The sequence below is a fragment of the Ictalurus punctatus genome, chromosome 23 (assembly GCF_001660625.3).
Source record: "Ictalurus punctatus breed USDA103 chromosome 23, Coco_2.0, whole genome shotgun sequence".
Lineage (NCBI taxonomy): Eukaryota > Metazoa > Chordata > Actinopteri > Siluriformes > Ictaluridae > Ictalurus > Ictalurus punctatus.
This window is the reverse complement of record NC_030438.2, coordinates 4,397,501-4,418,622: the sequence shown is the minus strand read 5'-3', so window position 1 is coordinate 4,418,622 and position 21,122 is coordinate 4,397,501. Positions and strand designations below refer to the sequence as shown.

The following is a 21,122-nucleotide window of genomic DNA, read 5'->3' as shown; positions in this document are numbered from 1 at the left end:
CTGATATGTTCTCTAGGTTCTACTGTGAATGACATATGGGTTTATGAGATTTGCAAATCATTGCATTCTGTTTATATTTACATTTATTTTCATTTTACACAGCATCCCAACTTTTTTTTTTTGGAATTGGGGCTGTGGAAGATATAGTATTAGAATTCTTAATAATAGTAGTGAAAGAAGTGGTGGTACTAATAGTTGTCGTAGTGGTGGTTCTAGTACTTATAGTAGTAGTAATAGAAGTATTATTAGTAATAGTAGTACTATAAAGGCTTTATAAAGGCTCAGACAATATCAGCAGGCAAACACAAGCTGGCACAAGTGGACGCAAACTTAGCTACAATGGATTTAGGAGAAATGTATCACACGAAGAGGAAGAAGAATTTTAATAATACTTTTAAACCCCCCCCCGAGAAACTTTATGAATTTCATACACTATCCACTTGTAAAATCTATTAATGATTTCTGCACAGTGATGCTGCAGTACACTCCCAGAATTCCATGGGGTGCCTCATTTCAGAGGGAGGGGTTTGGGCGGTGGGGGGATGGATTCGGGTGTCATGGTGGGTGAATACAGGTGCCGCAGCGTGGGAAAGGAACTGCTCTCTCTCACTCACACACACACACACACACACACACACACACACACACAAACACAGAGGGCCGTCTGGTCTGAATTAAAAAGGAACGCGAGCCAAAGTGGGAACACCTAACAGGAGGAATAGGAGAAGCGCCAAACACACACACACACACACACACACACTCTAAAACCACTGAAACATACAACATATAATGTTTGTACTCCATAAATGTTGTCTAGTTTAGTGTTTGTCCTGATAGTGTTGCTGTAGTTAGACTCCAAATTGTCTTCCTGAAGCATATGTTGCAGTCCTGATCTTAATCCCCTTTGAAAACGCACGATCGATATCTTATAGTTTTATACTCTGTAAAATATGGCACATTATTAACAAGATCACAAAGAAACGTACACGTATCTCCATGGGCTGTGTCCCAAATCTCATACGTCTCTTTAAAAAACAGTACTATCTCCACGTCTTTTGTAAGCAAGGGACATTTATGTGGCGTTTAATGTCATCCTCGATGAAAACCAGACATGGGGATGGACTGCAAACTGTCACCGACTCAGTATATCAGTCATCAAAGAGCTTTTGAAGCTGCTAATCAGGTGAATTTTTAATTTTTTTTTTTTTTTTTAAAGAAAGAAACTAAAAGAAAATGATTTTAAAACATTCAGAACGAGATGAAATTTATACTGGCTGATCAAAGTGTGACGTACACGAGCATCAGATTGCAATGCATATCGATCCACAGCAGGGGCGGTAGATTAATGACACTGCCACACCTTTAAAGATTCATTCACGTTTCAGTTCACCATGAAATAGTTTAAACTTTAAATGCATCGTGAAAAATAGGTCTCTAACGGGTAAATGAACTGAAGAAGAGCTGGACGATTTTTTTTTTTCCCCCCACTCACTGAGCCCGCCCACATTTCCATCCATGTACACAAAGCTCCGCCCCAACGCTTACAGTGGTTCAACTAGAGTAAACATTAGCAAGGACTGTCATGACGTCACTTTCGAGCGCGCTCGGACGTTCGACTGCTTGAAAGCCGAGTTACGACTCTATGAACGTGTAACGTCTCCTCATGATGATTCATCAGCGGTGTCGGGGGCGTGTCTATAAAATGACCGACGAGAGGCCGATCCCCAATACAAACAAACTTTCTGGATCGGAAGTCTGGTTTCCAAACTGTTTTTTTTTTTCTTTCTCCAGCTATGTAGCTGGACTTGTTCTGAGACAACGGCTTATTTTTTTGCCACTTCTACATAATTTTACACATTTGTACAAGTAAGAAATTAAAAAAAAAACCACTGCACGTTTATTTGAGCTTTGTTTAGCTTTACCCAGATTACCGTAATATGGTCTTTTTTTTTTTTTTTTTTTTAAACTGTTTTAAACTGGTTTTAAACTGTATGATTTCAGATCTTTTAAGATAATTATTCAAGTTAATCCCAATAAGATCTTGGTTTAACTCTATAACGGACACCGCGATAACATTACTGTACATCATCTATCAGCGTGATCTGGGCTCATAACGAAAACCTGCTCGCACAAACAGAAACAATCCCTCGGTATAGTAACGATGCGGCGATGTTATGTCTAGAGAAGCAGCAGTGTTATGTCTAGAGAGAGCGCACTTAAAAAGGCGAAGGGGAGCGGTTTAGAAACATTCTCACTGCTTTTAAATCCCACTTTTTGTTTATGTTCTGCAGTAGCCACTATCGTATTTGTAGCTGTCCCATGATCGACTCTATGTACGGACTGTCTGTGACAGCGACGCGTCTTACAGTTCAAAGCTCTGTCTTAAGCTACTACCAAACGAGACACTGCGGATGTAGAGTGTCTCACTAGCTGCCTTTATAGCATCCCGGATAGTTAGCTAGCTTAAACTACAGCTCAGTCCACCGCAAAACGACGAGTTCATTATTAGATCACATTTAATACGTCGGCTTGTTTGGTTAACGGTTCATTTTTGACTAAAAATGCTCCCTGCTTTCTCTCATATAATGTTCCTAAAAACAGAGGAGTGAATTAGACCAAAAAAAAAAAAAAAACCCCACAGCTTGTCACGTCCTGAAGACTTTCATGGGGAGGAAAACTTACTGTTATAAAGTGCTGACTCGTTCTATAAAAGCGAAAACAAACATCTCCTTATGGTAAGCTTTAGTATTCCCCAAATGTTATTAATTAATGCTTTTTTCTTTGTTAAATACTATCAGGCTTAATCCTGTTCATTATAGGGCTGCAACTAACACCAGAGTATATATTATTCATTTAGGACTGTAGTGTAATTTCGCGCTTTTTGGTTTTTTTGCATCTATAAAACGTAATACATAAATACTTATATTTTTACTTACTTATGTATATATAATACTTATATTATTTATGCATTACCTTTTATGGATGCACAAAAGCACTGAATTCTACAGTCCTAGCGATCTCTGGTTGATTGGTAGAACCTGTCATTCCCTAGGGATTGATTCAAATACCAGATTCGATTACATTTTATTGTTGGTGCGACATTTAATTTGACTCTCTGAACTACCTTTTGTTTATTTTATCCATCAATGCGATACTTAAACTTGTCTACCACTCGTAGGTTTTTGCAAATGATCATTTCATCTGTAAATAAATTTAAAATACAACCATCAATGAACGATCATCGGCTCAGCTAACGTGATATTTTTGAATATGTGCAACTAACCAAATTGATTAATTTGAAAACATCTCATTTGAATATATTTTGATGCATTTAACTATATATATATATATATATATATATATATATATATATATATATATATATATATATATATATATATATATACACACACACACAAACACACACACATTTTATATATAACAAACATTTTAATAACTTTCCTAGGGACCCCCTGCAATTACACCACTGACCACAAGGGGTCCGCGGAAACACTGCACTAGACGGTAGATTTACATTTACAGTTATTCATTTAGCAGATGCTTTTATCCAAAGCGAATTACAAATGGGTAAATACAAGCAAAGCGATACATCAAGCAGAGAACAATACAAGTAGTGCAGTTCTGCGCACACAGGGCGGAGGTGGGATTCCAAGCCCCAACCCCGGAGGTGCGAGGCAAACGTGCTAACCACCGTAACCGCTGTGCCAGGGTATAAAGTGAAATAATGGGAATAATGCATTTTAAAGAACTGGAACTGTTCAGAAATCAGGGAGTGATTAGTACACGGTGTCAGGCCATACATATAGCATTTTGTTCTTGAAGACTGCAGAAATGCAGGATAAGTTAATCACATAAAACACATGCTGAATTCACACGTCTTTTCTATTCAGCTAAAATTCAACCTAATTTATTAAAAACAGAACTTTCTATGCTTGGTTGAAAAATTTTAAGCAGCATCAATTTTTTGTGTTCTAATGATTATGTCTTTTGAGCAATTGATCAGACAATATACCTTTCGGATCCTTGCTTTTGTACTGGAGCTACAAGGCTGATGATAAGGAAATGAAAAGGCGATAGCTATGAGTTTAACAACTGGGTCATATCTCTCACACACACACCTCAAAGTGATTGGTTCCTTGTTGAGTATCTCAAACAGATTTGCTTATGTGGTTCCTCAGATTGTACACCAATCATCCATAATATTAAAACCACCTGCCTAATATTGTGTAGGTTCTTCTCGTGCCACCAAATCAGCTCTGATCTGTTGAGGCACGGACTCCACAAGACCTCTGAAGGTGTGCTGTGGTATCTGGCACCAACATGTTAGCAGCAGATCCTTTAACTCCTGTAAATTGTGAGACGGGGCCTTCATGGATCGGACTTGTTTGTCCGGCACATCCCACAGATGCTTGACCGGATTGAGATCTGTGGAATTTGGAGGCCGAGTCAACACCTTGAACTCTCTGTCAAGTTCCTCAAATCGTTCCTGAACATTTTTTGCAGTGTGTCAGGGCGCATAATCCTGCTGAAAGACGCCACTGCCATTAGGGAATACCGTTGCCATGAAGGGGTGTACTCGGTCTGCAACAATCTTTAGATAGGTGGTACGTGTCAAAGTAACATCCACGTGAATGCCAGGACCCAAAGTTTCCCAGCAGAACATTGCCCAGAGCATCACACCGCCTCCACCAGCCTGCCTTCGTCTCATAGTGCATCCTGGTGCCATCTCTTCCCCAAGTAAGCCACAGACACGCACCCAGTAGTCCACATGATATAAAAGAGAACATGATTCATCAGACCAGGACACGTTCTTTCATTGCCTCATGGTCCAATTCTGATGCTCACTTGCTCATTTTAGCCACTTTCAATGGTGGACACGAGTCAGCATGGGCACTAGAGTTCACTCCCCATGCACATCGGTGAGCCTTGGGCGCCCATGACCCCGTCACCGGTTTTAATGTTATGGCTGATCAGTGTATGATGCACTACTCAAAAGGACACTACAGAGTTAAAAACAGTAGTAGCCGCCATCTTGAAGCCATAATCGTTTTTCTTCGTCAGCAAATAGTTTGGGATCACTTCACACAAGCGTCAGACTCAGGCAGGTGATAAAGCGTCCGTATTTTACAGACTCTGAAGGTGGGAGTGATTCGGATAAAAATATACAGTAGTTCCAAGTTGTGTGAGGCAAGAGAGTTTTGGACATGCGGTTTACATAGGGCTAATGTCGCAGCTATACACGTTTCCTACTCGGTTAGGAACACTAGCCGCACTGCAAAAGTAAAGATCATATGTTTTGACACACTGACTACAATTGGAGTAAGAGGGATGCTGTGTACTTTTCTGTTTTTTTTTTTTTTTTTTTTTTTTGGGGGGGGGGGGGGGGGGGGGGTTGGCTGGGCTTCTGCTTAAAATGTGGCTCCAGGGTGAACCTCCCCATATGCTTTCCCCCAGTTCTGCTTCAGCTGAACATGCCACAGAACATCCGGCCTTCCTGACACTGAAATGAACTTGGGAAATTGAAATTCCTCTGGCGTTATGGCTTTAAATGCATATGAGGGGTGACCTCTGCTTTTTAATCAGAGCGCTCAGTGTTTATTCTCCAAAGGAAAAAAAAGACCCTTCTACACAGTGCTATTGCTTCCCTCATAATGACACACCATGTGCTGTTTACATAATTTAATAGGATGTATAGCCCTACTTGTAAAGGCAGATAGGCAGCTGTATTCATGATTTAATTATTATTATTATTATTTTTGAAGAGACTTGAGTCTGTAATGCTCTACAGGGTTCATACAAAGCCAAAATAAAAAAAAAAAAGGGAAAACTTAGTGCTTGTCCTCTGTCCTTCGGTGTGATTTGTATTTTGATCAGACTAAGAGTCTTCCTACTTTTAGTTTATTCTCCAAAGTATAATAGAGTAAATAATGGTGCCCCATTTAGGGTGTGTTTCTGCCTCACGCCCAGACTTCCCAGAACAGGCTCCAAATCCTCCTCTACCATGAGCAGGACAAAGCCGTTACTGAAAATGAAAGTTGGGAGTAGAGGTGTGCGCGGGACTGGCTTTTTCTCGTCTCGTTCCCGACTGAAGGAATTCTCACGCCCCTTACCACAAACCAATTCCGCCCATTCCACGGTCATTATAATCTGCATCTGCTCGAGATATCGTCCGACGAACTGAGTCGGCTTCGTTTGCGAAGACATAAAAAAAAAAAATAGTCATTTACGAGCGTTGTTTACGCTTTTCGTGTTAATGGACGTGGGTTCTATTTGTTTCGCAAACTTCATATCTAACCACCTGCCGAAGTCTGGATCCTTATAGAAATCACGGTTGCCAGATTGGATTGAGTTTTTGGAATGACTAAAAACATTTTAACATGTGGCTAAACTATAAACATACCTCTTGGATTATATTCAAGATTATATGACGCCTGACTACAGGATTTGGGGAATTTCAATTTTGAGGAAATCTGGTGACCCTGGCAGACATATACATATTTTTCTAGTAACGCACTGGAGTAAGAGTAAAAAAATGTCCAGGGTAAATTTAACAATGCAATTCTACAGTTACACATCAACTGGAATGTTAGAGTGGAAGATTTCTGAATGAGTGTGTGTCTTGTTCGATTTTTTTTTTTTTTTTTTACTGGAAGCTAGCAGACATGATCGACTCAACACTCTGTGATGCAACACTGACAGTAACTGCTGCTGAGTCACTTGTGACAATTCTGGGGGAGGATGTGAAGATATATTGTTTTGACATTAGGGAACGATGAGGAAATCTGAAATCATTTTGCACAGTATATGCAGGAACAAAATCTGAATAATCGACGATGTTCCAATCGCGTATACTACCAGACTGTTTCTTTCTATGTAAAGTCAGTTTGAACCCTTTTGTCTACAGTACATTATGTTTTTGGGGAAAATATAAGTAAATGAGCTTAATGTATAAAATCAAAGTAAATATTTTGCTCCACACTCGAATGAACATGTTGCTTGGTCCCCTATTGTTATTCTGCCTTTTCTTCTTCTTCTTCTGGTTAGGGTGTCTATGGCAGACCACAGAACCGTCTGGTTAAAAGTTTGGCACACTGATTGGGGAGGGTCTAAGGAACATTCTGACCAAATTTGGGCCAAGTGCTGCCAACGCACTGCCTAGATTCCCTGGGTCGAGACGTGTTCACTGCACCGTATGAGTTCCACCTAATTAGATTATCCACCATCTTGGATTTTTTGTTAAAAACAGTTCATTGCTCCTCCTACAAATTTCGTTCAATCATCACGACATTCGGCAGCCGTCGTCATCAGAGCAAGCCTCACAAAACTTAACGTAAGAATTTCGAATACTCCAAACGGTTTTCCCGTAATGGGCCAACGAATGACAGCGAAGCCGTCAAACAGGAAGTGAGGCTGTATCTTAGCACTTTGTACTTAGGGGAGAAATTTTTAGGGCGCCCATCTAGTTTAGCGATTTTATACAAGGTGTTCGAAAAGTCAGGAAGCAATTACAGTGAAATACATAAAAAAAAAACACTTTGTATTTATTATTTACAACATACGCTGTACATGTTCTCACTATACGTTGTATCTCAGCAACCACTTCGAGTACAGACACAAAACTTGGTAGGCAACTTCAGGACCATGACCCAATGCTACGCAACAAATTTTGCTACAGCACCACCTACTGGTCAAACGTTGCAATAACATGCTAAAAATGCTTACGTCTAACCGTCATTTTTGCTACTTCTCCTCCACATTTTGTCCAATCTTCACCAAATTCGACTGACATCATCTTGAGACCTGTCTAAACAAAACCTATCAAAGTAACTTTCATATTCAAAATCGTTCTCCTGCAACATGCTGGCAAGTGCAAAAAACAGGATGTGAGGGTCTATCTCAGCAATGCATCTACGTATCATAACGAAACTTGAGTATCTTCAGGCCCATGCGCCAAATGTACCCAAGGCGTTCTGTGACCGCGCCACCTTGTGGTCAAGAACTGTAACAATGTTCATTTTTTCCCTTACATCATTTGAAGACTTTGTGCTAAATTCAGAGTTTTTCCAATATATTCCTCTTGGTTCCTGACTTTTCGGACACCCTGTGTACTGTTATTCATGAAGGACAATTGTAAATAGACAAATTAGTTACCTAGTTCGATATTTTCTAGTTTCAACACATCATTCATTCTTACATAATTTTGCATTTCAACCCGCCACAGAAAAATCAATTAAATGTTTCAGGTTTTGCTGTTTTATTTTATTTATTCCAATAATAGCTAAATGACTAAACCAGCCATTTCCAATTACACATTTCAAAACCATCAATCTCAGTTCTTGACCAAATAATTACTTTACAATGTGTGCTTTTTATCCAAGACAGCGGTGTAAACCAAGCTTAAAGTAAAGGTTTTGTCAAATTAAGTCAACTCCACCGGACTATATTAAAATGTTAATGCTATTAAGCTTCTGGATTGAGACGGTGGCACTGAGGAAACAAAAATAAAAAGCCGGGAGTCTCAGGGAACTTTCCAGCCATGGTTATTGGGGATCTAAATCTAAACCAACACCTGGATTTCTATAAAGCTGTTAATGAGCTGGAGGTATACTGAATGAGATCTGTATATAAACACTTTTATTTACACAACGCTACACAAGCGTACAGCTCCTGTTCGGTCAATCGATTCAAGAACAGACTTTTGGCACCTTTACACCTGTCGATTTCGTTATTTCTATAAGTACAGACTACCCGTGGCCCTACATTATTCTCTCTATTTGACCTCAAGATGAAATGTTTGGACACCGCTACTCTTTACTAAACTAACAAGATAAGAGTGGAGAAGGAAATCAGTGATTTAGCTTTTGATACAAATATGTGGGAGAGCTGGTGATGATTACCCATAAATCACACACAGCTGTGCTGAAAACACACACACACACACACACACACACACCCTGGAATGATAAAACTGGTCCGATGCAGCTCCAACTACACACATGACTTAAAAAAACCCTTGAACATTTTTTTTATGATGCGTCCTTTCACAGCTGGTAAGCTATCTCGCTAGAATGTCAGTTCTTTTAGAAAACGTTTCCCATTAACGTTGCACTAAACATTATGAAATTTTGCTTAAAGCAATGCGGAAATAAAGATGACCTCGAAAGAGCAATTATCCACTGCTATACAGCATACCTGATCGCTAGTTAGTGAGTTAGCCAAGCTAGCTAAAGTTCTAGCACATGGGGCTTTCTTTAATCATCTCTTCAGTAATGTTTAACTCCTTAAAATGACAGGCTGTCATCAGTAATAATAAGCTATATGCTTTTATAAGCTAGTTAGCTGGGAAGCTGAGTCTTGTTCGACGAAAAGCTCCACAAATTTCAAATCTCCGACTAGGAAAAATGGAAAGAAAACAACCCTTCAACTCGGACTTCGGTATATGACGTCGGTCATAGTGTCAACAGTAAAATAAATAAATAATAATGTAATCAGTTAATAGTAGTATTTACCTTAGCTCGGTCAACATAGACTCATTATTTGGTTAAACCTACAACACTAACCATACACGTCACTGTTTTGAGAAAACCCGTGCTCAGTAATGTTAGCTGACTACAGGCGCACATGTTTTTCCCCACTTTGTAGCTTCCGTTTTGTAGAAAACGATGGAATTACGAGTTCCCACTTCTTGAGTTAAGTCGAATACAGCACTGACCTGGTAATTGGCTAGTTCGGACTAGCTAGCTCGGACTGTCTGAATGGTGTAAAGTCGACAATTCTTGCGGAGAATCTAAACCGTAAAACCTGCGGAAAATACACTAACGGTCCACTTTAATAGGAACACCTCTACTCCTGCTCATTTATGCAGTGATCACATGGGCTGGTTTGAGTATTTCAGAAACTGCCGATCACCTGGGAATTTCACACACACACACACACACCAGTCTCTAGAGTTAACACAGGATGGTGCAAGAAACTGAAGGCTGAGACACCTTGCTGATGAGAGAGATCAGCGGAGAAGGGCCAGTCTGGTCTTAGCGCACAGGACGTCTATAGTGACTCGAATAAGCGCTCTTTACAACCGCGGTGAGCAGAAAAGCATGGATATGCATATTAACTGCAATTTTGATCGAACAAATGTATAAAAAAAAATTGTTTTCTCAGAACGTCAGCCCTTTTTTCAGCATATTTCACGTGACATCCTTTTATCTATCCCGATATTATCCGCCAGCATTGCACAGATACTCGTCAGAGGTTCACTACCCACAAAAGGTCACGAACACTGAATCATGCATGCTCATACATTACACTGCATATTGCTAATGATGACTTTTATGATAAGAAAACAGCACTGTGGTCCAGCTTTTCCTGCTAGCATGGTTCTCTCCGCTCAGTATCAGAGCAGGAAATATCATCATTTCCAGTGTGGCGGTTTCCCTCGTTACTGTTGCAGCCGAGAGCCGCGGTGCTGACGCAATCACGCACTCGTACCCAAATCAGCTCGGGAAGTCGAGCGGTGGCGGAAACAACGAAACCACAAGCGCAATCGATTCCCTGACCTTATTAATCCCACTATCCGGTGTAGACCATAGGGGTTCCTTATTGGGCTCCCTTTCGGAACTTTCGGTTCCTCTCGAGGATTCTTCCCAGGTTTATCTACTACCATCATTGCTATTCTTTCTTTTCATTCTTGTACTTCTAATTTGATGTGCAGTATCACAAATGGAGCTTCAGTTTTCTATAATAAACATGTCTCTCATGCCTATGAATTTACTCTGAATTGAAATATTCCTCATGTATTTTAGGGAGTTTTCCCCTCAACACTGTCACTTCAAGCCTTTATCAGGAGTCACGCCGCATGATGGCACTCGATATTGTTAAAAGAGCTCAATAAACGTCGCACTGAGCCAGTTCCTGTGTGCCAGTGAGTGAATGGCATTCGCAGGGCACTGCAGTGCCATGCTACTCCTTCCTCAGAGCCTGATGATTTTCCAGGATTGGATTTACTGTCATCACTCACCATTACAATCTGGCCCTTGTCAAAGTCACTTGCCCATTCTTCCCGCTTCCAACACGTCAAATTCAACCGTAATGAGATAATCAATCTTATTCCCGTTGTAACAAATACATAAGGGTTTTGTTTTGAGGGTTTTTTTTTTTTTTTAGGAGTTTAAAGAAAATAACGTTATAACATTTTAAAAAATATCTATTATCTATAATGTTTTTAAATACTGAGGAGATGTGAAACATCCCAGGTTTTGTTTATTAAATGTCAAGGAGGAATTAATATCCAACATCACGCTACTTCAGCGTTTCAGTGAACCCACAAGATCCGGTCTCCCTCCCTCTCTCTCTCGCTCCCCCTCTCTCGCTCGCTCCCTCAATCTCACTCGCTTTCTCACTCCCCCTCTCACTCACTCGCTAACTCTCACGCGCTCCCTCACTCGCTTTCCCACTCTCTCACTCCCTCTCTCGCTCTTTTTCACTCGTGCTCTCTCTCTCTCCCTCGCTCGCTCTCTCTCTCCCTCTCTCGCTCGCTCTCACTCGCTTTCTCACTCTCACGCTCTCTCACTCCCTCTCTTGCGCTCTCTCTCACTCGCTCACTATCTCTCACTCCCCCCCTCTCGCGCACTCGCTAACTCTCACTCGCTCCCTCACCCGCTCCCTCACTCTCTCGCTCTCACTCCCTCTCTCTTTCATTCGTGCTCTCTCTCTCCCTCACCCGCTCGCTCTCTCTCTCCCTCTCTCGCTCGCTCCCTCACTCGCTTTCTCACTCTCACTCCCGCTCTCACACACTCTCACTCATCTCTCACTCTCAGACACACACATACATTAACTGACCACACGTGAACCACAGAAAGTCAATTATAGGCTCAATAAATCATTTTTATAAATCAGCACAAATGTCTTTCTGCTAATAGAGGAGAAGATGGAGTCGTAATGATGATGATGATGATGATGATGATCGCTGCCTTATAAATCACACACACACTTTCAGCAATCAACAGCGGGCACATTTTACACACTTATACACGGACGTATGTAAAAGGCTTTTAATCAGACGACACACTTTGAGGGACGAACGTAGAGGAAATGTTTAACCTGGTGACGGATGTTGCTTTCCCTGATCAATCTTGGTTGTGGTGAGGAGTTTAATCATTCGCACGGTTTAATATCACCACGGCAACCTCTCTCCCTCCCCGTCTGCGTTTATTCTCTCTCCACCTTCCATCGGTCTGTCTTTCAGCCCGGTCGAGTTTCTGTACGTCTGTCCCTCACACACTTTTTGTCTATCTCCCTATTTCTGTCCATCTGTCTTTGTCCACTATTTTGGTTCTCTCTCTCTCTCTCTCTCTCTATTTCTGCATGCCTGTCTCTCTCTCTGCACCTTTCTGCCTGTCTGTCTTTGTCTTTTTCTGTCTCTCTCTCCCCCTTCTCTGTATATCTGCCTCTCTTTGCACCTTTCTGCCTCTCTGTCTCTGTCTTTTTCTGTCTGTCTCTCTCTCTCCCAATTTCTGTATATGTGTCTCTCTCCCCCTTTCTGTCGGTATGTCTCTGCACCTTTTCCATTTGTCTCTCTCTCTTCTGTCTCTCTCTCTGTCTCCCTCTTATTGACTTTTTTGTTTCTCTTTCTCACCCATCTATCAGTCTGTCTCTTTCCTCTCTGAATCGCTTCCTCGTTTAATCCTTCCTTTCTGTTCCCATGTACCATTCCATGTCTAACCCAATTTCTGTTCCCTCACTCTTTCTCTCCCCCCTTTTTTGTCCCTCTGTCTTGCTCCTCTTAAGCACCATTTCTTTCCAACTCCCCATTTCTGCCCCTCATATCTGTCTCTTGCCCTCCCCGTATGTCTCCTGCCCCATTTCTGTCTGTTTCCCCCCTTTCTCTGTGCATCTCACTACCCTTTTGCCGTCTCCTCTTTCTGTCTCTTCTCTCACTGTCTCTCCCTTTGACATTTTATCTTCATTTTTCACCTCTTTTCTCTGTCTCTTTGTTGTCTCTCTCTCGTCTTCTCTGTCTATCCCTTTCTCTCACAGTCTTTCTCCCGTCTCTGTCCGTCTCTTCCAGAATGATGTAATCTTGCAGAGATCGGATTTGCCTCGGCTCCTTGCTCTGTTACTGTTTCTAAAGCTCCACGCCGGAGACACAAACACGCATCTCACTGGGAGTTTAGGACGGGACAGAATGAGGCCGTGTGCCACGCTTCACTATTGCTTCACTATTTAAAAAAATATTTATGACTCAATAAAAAGCCAATACGTCAAACATGCATCAAATGAAGATGCGAATAACTGTAGAGTGTACATTTACTACGCATCGTATACGTGCAGGTGCAGAATAAGCAGTATGAGCACTATACCACACAGAGGCTTGCTCATGAGCACAATATAATAAAAAGATTTGAACAAGTTCAAATACAGCTATTACCCATGGAGCTCTTCTGCCCCCTAGTGGACATGAGTGGAAATTATTCTGCAACATAATCGGTGCAGTTGGACAGATGACACTTCATTGACCTGATTTAAATTTAAATTGTGATAATACTAGGCCGTCGTTTAATAAGCGTAGACAGTTTAACATTTAACGATGTCTGTGTTGGACAGAATTCCTTTAATTGCTCCACATATCAGGTTCTATGCATTCCAACACATTTAATGTTAGTTATTAATGATCTTTTTGTGGTACGTTCACTGCTCAATCCGTTTTTATTACTATCCTATATATATATATATATATATATATATATATATATATATATATATATATATATATATATATATATATATATACTTACTATACTTAACCATCTCTACTGTGCAAAGTGCAAAGTCAGTGCAACTCTACAATCCTCACTGTACTGTATTAGAATCCGCAGTGCGAGAGTTCTAGAATAATCAGTGCAAATGTTCCAGAATCCTCAGTGTAATGGTTCTAGAACCCTAACAGCAAAGGCTCCTGGGCAATCAGTGCAAAGTCAGTGCAACTCCACAATCCTCATTGTAAATGTAGTAGAATCCGCCGTGTGAAGGTTCTAGAGCTGTCAGTGCAAATGTTCCAGAATCCTCAGTGTAAAGGTCCTAGAATTTTTTAAATGTTCAGAGCAAAGATTCTAGAACCTTCATGGCAAAGGTTCTAGAACCCTCAGTGCAACAGTTCTAGAGCACTCACTGCAAAAAATCATTTACATAGCCATCAATGCAAAGTCAGTGCAACTCAATAATCCTCACTGTACTGTATTAGAATCTGCAGTGTGAGGGTTCTAGAATCATCGGGGCAAACGTTCCAGAATCCTCAGTGTAATGGTTCTAGAAACCTAACAGCAAAAGTTCCTGGGTTATCAGCGCAACTCCACAATCCGCATTGTAAATGTAGTAGAATCCGCTTTGTGAAGGTTCTAGAGCTATCAGTGCAAATGCTCCAGAATCCTCAGCCCAAAGGTCCTAGGATCCCCTAACAAACAGCACCACATCCCATAGAACTACTGTCTCACCAATACACACACCAGACCTGCTGCTTGGAACACGCTGCAGATGCTTACTCGGAAGCCTCGTGATTTCTCGGCAGTCGAAGTCAATTCTCACCTCTGATTGAATATTCCTCTGAAGTTGTAGTTGGCCCTGTAGTTATGGAGGGGTTTGGGTTCCAGCGGCCTGTAGACAGCCGGTTCTCCTCGCTTCATCGCCAATCCATTCAGCTCCACGGTGGGGGTGATGCTGCCTAAAGAACACACCAGAAATTCAGCATCCAACAAAGACAGATAGCCAGAGATCTACAATCCTTAGCACAAAGGTGCTAGACTTTTTTGAAAACTCTAGGACCCTCAGTGCAAAGTTTTTATAGTCCTCAGTAGAAAGAGCCCCAGAAGGGAAGAATTCGAGGGCCATCAGTGAAAATTCAGTGCAACTCTACGATCCGCATTGTACCGTATTAGAATCTGCAGTGTGAAGGTTCTAGAACTCTCAGTACAAATGTTCCTGAATCCTCAGTACAAATGATCTAGAACCCTAAAAGCAGAGGTTCTCTGGCTATCAGTGCAAAGTCAGTGCAACTATATGATCCTCAATGCAAATTTAGTCGAAGCCGCTGTGTGAAGGTTCTAGAGCTGTCCGTGCAAACGTTCTAGAATCTTCAGCGCAAAGGTGCTAGAGTTTTGAGAATCTTCAGAGTAAACATTCTAGTATCCTCAGAGCAAAGATTCTAGAACCTTCATGACAAATGTTCTAGAACCCTCAGCGCAACAGTTCTACAATCCTCAGTGTAATGGTAATGTAATGGTTCTAGAACCCTAACAGCAAAGGTTCTCAGGCTATCAGTTCAAAGTCAGTGCAACTCCACAGTCCTCATTGTTGATGTAGTAGAATCCACTGTTTGAAGGTTCTAGAGCTGTCAGTGCAAACATCCTGGAATTGTTTTTTTAGAATCTTTAGAATGAACGTTCAAGAATCCTCAGAGAAAAGATTTTAGAACTCTCAGGACAATGTTTCGACAATTCTCAGTGTAAAGGTTCTAGAATCCGCACTGCAAAAAATTCTGTGCCAAGCCAGTTAAACTCCACAATCCTCACTGTAAACGTAACAGCGCAAATGTCCGAAAATTTTTTAGAATCCTCAGAGTTAAGGTTCTAGCATACGGTGTTAAAATACCATCAATACAACGGTTCTAGATCCTCAGAGTGAAAATCCTTGAACCCTAACCACAACGGTTCTAGAACCATCAATGCCAAGAGCAGCGAGACATTCCTCATTGCAAATGTCTTAAGGTCTTCCCTGCAAAGGCTCTAGAACCCTCAGTGCAAAATCTTTAGTGTGAAGTCATTAGAACCCTCAGTGCCGCTCTGGAACCTGAGGACGATGTAGTAAGTGTGTGTGTTCCAGTGAGTGTACCTGGATTGGTGTGTGTGTCTGGTTTAGTGATGCGTGGCGGGGGGCGGGGCAGCAAGCTCTCTGCCAGCGCTTTATTGGCTGTTGAGTGTTGAGCTTTCTTAATGCTGGAGCCTTCAGCTTCCCACACCTGCTCACCTAAACATAACTGTACAGTGAAGATCTGCGCGCACACACACACACACACACACACACACACACACACACACACACAGAGCACAGTTAGAGCAGTTCAGCACTAACAACGAAACCTGTATTATTATACATACATAGATGTAAAAGTAGAGTGTACTTTTTTTTTTTTAGATATTTAAGTAAAAATGCATTATAATGAAATGATTCAAACGAAGTTCGCGTGGTGAGAGGAAGTGAAGCAGCGCACCTTGGCGTGAGCAGGCCCCCGCTCGTTCAGCAGTTTGTACTGCGGCTGGATCCGGTTGAAACGGGCTAACTCATTCACCAGACACATTGGAGTTTTCTCTTTAGGGTTTGCCATGTTATCCTGGGGAGGAGCTGAAACAAAAACACACTCGGTCACACCATGACATGACGTCACTTAAAATAAGTGCTACTGCTACTGAAATCTCTTAACAAACGGTATTTCTAGAAGCTTCCGTCACTGCGCGACAGAACCCTCACACTGCCACTGCACTGTTCTATGGCATTCGATGTCGTCCTCTTTGAAAATGAGAAGCTGTAAGTGGATACCATAAAATGTCTTCACACACACACACACACACACACACACCTGGTGGGACTGTGGGCACCGTTCCGTTGATGGAGGGCACAGCGTGTGCTGAGGTCTGCACTTTCACTTGAGCCATGCTCTATATCTGTAAAATGAGAGAACAGTGAGATGTTCCATTCATACAGGAAGTGCCATGAGGAAGAAGTAAGTGCCTGATACAGATGTGGCACATACAGATGTGTAGGCAATGTGCATCTCCAGGTGAAGGTTTAAGTCACATCATTCAGATGAGGTTCTAGAATCCGCTGTGTGAAGGTTCTACACGCTTCAGTGTTACAGATATAGGATTCTCCATGCAACAGTGCAGATTGTCTAGAATTCCCATTGCGAAGGTCTTAGAATCCGGTGTGAGAGCGTTCTAGAACCCTAACAGCTAATGTTCCTGGGCACTCAGTGCAAAGTCAGTGCAACCCTACGGTCCTCACTGCAAATGAATTAGAATCCGCTGTGGGAAGGTTCTAGAGCACTCAGTGCTAAGGGTGAACCCTTAGTGCAGCTCTATAATCATTACTGCAAGAGGCAAAGAACACTCAGAACAAAGGTTCTACCATCCTTATTGGAAAGGTGCTAGAATCCTCAGCACAGTAGGTCTATAGAATAGTCAGTGCAAAGGTACTAGATTTTTGATGGGTTTTTTTTAGAATCTATTTAGAGTGAACATTCTAGAGTGCAAAGATTCAAGGACCTGCAGTGCAAAGGTTCCAGAACCCTCACTGTGATGATCTTAGTACCCTCAGTGCAAAGGTTCAAAACAATCAGTGCAGATTTCCTAGAATTCCCATTATGAAGATCTTAGAATCCACAGTGTAAAGGTTCTAGAACCCTAACCGCTAAGATTCCTTTGCCATCAGTGCAAAGTCAGTGCAACCCTACAGTCCTCAGTGTGAAGGTTCTAGAATAGTCAGTGCAAAGGTCCTAGATTATTATTATTTATTTATTTTTAGAATCTTCAGAGTGAACGTTCTAGAATGCAAAAATTCTAAAACCTGCAGTGCGACGGTTCCGGAACCCTCATTCTGAAGAATCTGAAGATCTCAATGCAAAGGTTCTAGAACTATTAGTGAAAAAGGTCTAGAGCCATCGATGCGGATTTTCTAGGATTCACATGATGAAGTTCTTAGAATTACAACCTCGGTGTTAATGATCTAGAACCCTAACAGCAAAGGTTCCCGGGCCATTAGTGCAAAGTCAGTGCAACTCTACGGTCCTCACTGCAAATGAATTAGAATCCGCTGTGTGAAGGTTCCAGAGCACTCAGTGCTCTAAGGGTGAACCCTTAGTGCGGTCCTATAATCATTACTGTAAGTGGCCAAGAATACTCAGGGGGAAAATGGTTCTACAACCCTTATTGGAAAGGTGCTAGAATCCTCAGCACAAAAGTTCTAGTATACTACAGAGTGAAAGTTCTACAATCCTCAGGCAAATATTCTAGGACCTGCAGTGCAAAACGTTTCAGAATCCTCCCTGTGAAGATCCTCAGTGCAAAGGTTCTAGAACAGTCGGTGAAAAGGTTGTGAACTTCCTAGAACCAACAGTGCAAAGTGAAGGCAGCTCTACAACGCATGTTGTGAATCTTTACTGCAAACGGCATCCAAGTGTCCTCGGGTTCTACAGTCCTCAGCACAAAAGTTCTCCAATCCTCACTGGGAAGATCTTAGTATCCTCGGTGTGAAGGTTCTAGAACACTCAGTGCAAAGGTTTTAGAATATGTACCGTGGAACCCAAAGTTCAGACTCACCAAACGCCCATAAGTAACACGTTCAAAGTATTCTTAGCAATTAACAAAAATCAACACTTATGAAACATCGCACACTACATAAATAAGTGCCCCCCTGCTCAGTACTCAGTACTCTACCCATGCCTAGAGAACAAGGGACAGGGTTTCAGAACAGGGAAGACAATGGACTGAAGGTGAGTGACTGAGGCTTCTCCACTGTCTACACAGAGGTGAATACTCTCGACTTTCCCAGCGGACGTCGTTGATTTAAACTGTATTTCCTACACCGACGACGACTCCAGTGCTGTTCACGCTCTCTTCAACATGACTTTTTTTATTGCTGTTCTTAATATTCAGTAGTATTCCGTATCCTAAGGTCTTGTCTGTCATTTTAGCTTCTAAAACATGATCACAGACAGCGTCTAAAAACCTGACAGGGTGTCATTTCCATTCTCTTGAGCTGGACACGCTGTATTTAACACCCGGTTACTTACTTTAAATAAACAAATGCTGCTAGCATGTTTGTTCGGCTCTCCCTCCACCTCTTTCTCCCTGAAACAGACGCAACTGCTCAGTACCTAGTTACTGTTACTAGCGTGTTCTTGAAGAGTTCCGACTTTTAATTTGTTGATGATTAAGAGAGGTCTGTCACGTTCTATAACCCGAGTTTAATATTCACTCTTCCGCTAGCTGTGTGATTGAACCTACCAAGAGCCTGAGGTAAATTAGCTTTCAAGCTAAACATGCGTTACATAGCTAACGTAGCACAGTCCTGTAACGTCACCTGTCCACTTGTGAACTGCACGCTGAGCTTCGGTGCTTAAACAAAACTAATCCGTTCGTATGGATCGAAATCAAGTTAGCAAGTTAGCACGGAGCTCGCGCTGACAGGAATTCAGGATTGCAGCGAGACATGATGTTGATATCAGTACTGAGGCAGCTTGCAAAGCTTCAGCTTTCATGCTAATATCACCTAGAGTCGAGTCCCTGCCGTAACTCAGCATATCTGTGTCGTTCGGCTGAATTGCATTCTGGGACTTTGTGTCCCACTTGAGCATTGTGCATTAGGTAGGATTTGTAGGGGGAAGAAAAATAAGCCTCAGACAGGTAAATATGTGGCGCTGAAGAAGATTTGAACGGTTATTTAAACTCATTGAGCCCGCCCCTATTTCCACCAATGTACCAAAAGCGCCGCCTCCCCAAAACGTCAGGTTTCGTACATCGTTTTTGCTGGAGAACGGCTATAGCCTCTGGTGTACGCATAACCTTTCAAAGTATACTCCATATGATGTGTACGCGTACACGGTCGGCGGTCGACACGTGCGCATTACGACAGCTGTACAGAGCAGTAAAGCAGACCTTTTGGTGTGAAGGACGACAAGGAAGAAGAATCACAACAACACGAAGAACAATGCTTGGTCAATCTCTTGCCACGATTAGCACCCATATACAAATCCTTATACACTTTAAGGCTAGAATTACTTTCTAACCTGCACTCGTTTCCATCTCTTCCGTTTTTTTCCTTCGACTACCTTGAGAATCAACGGCCCTGGGTCACTGTCGCCACCTTGTGGAACGACTAAATAGAGCAAGGGAATGAAATGCGCGCGTACTCTACTGATGACGAAATTTGCGTCCCGCGTACCGTACGCTGTTCCTAGCGTGCGCGTAAAAAGTGAAGCATACTTTCTACTTATCGTGGATATTTAACACGTCAGACTTTCGCCGCTTTTATTTTCGGGCAGAAATGTCTCGCGAGTCCTCTCTCATCTACCTTTGCTACGAAAGTTTTAATCGTGTGCTTTTCTTACGAAACTTATAACTCAGTGAGAGATGAGATGACGAGTGAAGCTTTGAAAAGCAACTGCTTTCATCTCTGTCGTTTTCTGTCGTGGCCAAAAATGCTCGATTTGGGTGCGGATTTTTTCCCCCCCTTCAAAATTTTACGACGCAACTTGGAGTCTTTTGTACTTTGATTTGCGGAAAACTACTTGAATCGGTGAAATTTGCAATGCACGAAATTGTTTTGCGCGGTAACCGAGACCTTTCAGCTGTACTCATGTTCGACGTACACGAAGCGAAGACGGCTTTGCCTGAACGCGTGGTGCGATGACGTCACACGACACGTCTTGGCCCAAATCCTCGTTCATTTTGAAAAATTGCAAGCTCCTCCGGATATCGCCGAGTCAGCTCGATTTTGCGTTAATTTCTGCAATCGCGTAATCCTGGAAGGACTGGTTATAGCGTCGCCTTTATCCGTCAGACTAGCGGTGGAGAGCTCTACCGTTCGGCGCAACGTCTGACCAATCTCGTAATGTTTTTCTTTTTTTCCATCTAGGCTAACGATTAAGGCTGGGTAAAAAATATCGATTCTCCGATTTTAATCGATCTTCAATTTAACGAAACGTCATCGCTTCTTAACGCGCGCTTGTGAATATTATCTGGAGTTCGCCTCTCGTCCTGAACACGTCGCCAACTCTCGTGTTTTGAACTTTGAAAACGTTTCTATTTCTTAAACATCTTTCAAGTCGTTAATGCATTTCACTCTTGCACATTTACAATGTTGTTTGTTTTTTTTACAGTAATGTGCAGTTTGTGCTTACCTCATGTGCACTGTACGCACATATTTATGATTCCTCGTTATGCGGTTTGTTACTCAAAGTAAAAGTAAAAAGCAGTTCAACATGATTGTGTTGGCCCTGTTGTTTACGTAAATGTCCATTTCAGTAATATAGCTAAGTAGGAGGGTTTCAGTCA

The 21,122-nt window shown here is 41.9% G+C and overlaps 1 protein-coding gene across 3 annotated transcripts in view; it reads right to left on the bottom strand.

The window, feature by feature from the left end:
• Positions 1-21,122, bottom strand: part of stau2 (staufen double-stranded RNA binding protein 2) — a 101,050-nt gene that overhangs the window by 78,742 nt on the left and 1,186 nt on the right. For 2 of the 3 annotated variants that reach the window (XM_017452991.3, XM_017452993.3), the window contains exons 2-5: positions 16,649-16,733; positions 16,283-16,413; positions 15,904-16,063; positions 14,602-14,737 (exon numbers count right to left, since the gene is read on the bottom strand). In XM_017452991.3, the coding sequence (XP_017308480.2) occupies positions 14,602-14,737; positions 15,904-16,063; positions 16,283-16,413; positions 16,649-16,724 (503 nt within the window). In that variant the 5' untranslated portion in view covers positions 16,725-16,733. Of the gene's footprint in view, positions 1-14,601; positions 14,738-15,903; positions 16,064-16,282; positions 16,414-16,648; positions 16,734-16,822; positions 16,968-21,122 lie in introns of those variants that run through there. The other variant, XM_017452992.3, reaches the window with a different exon arrangement.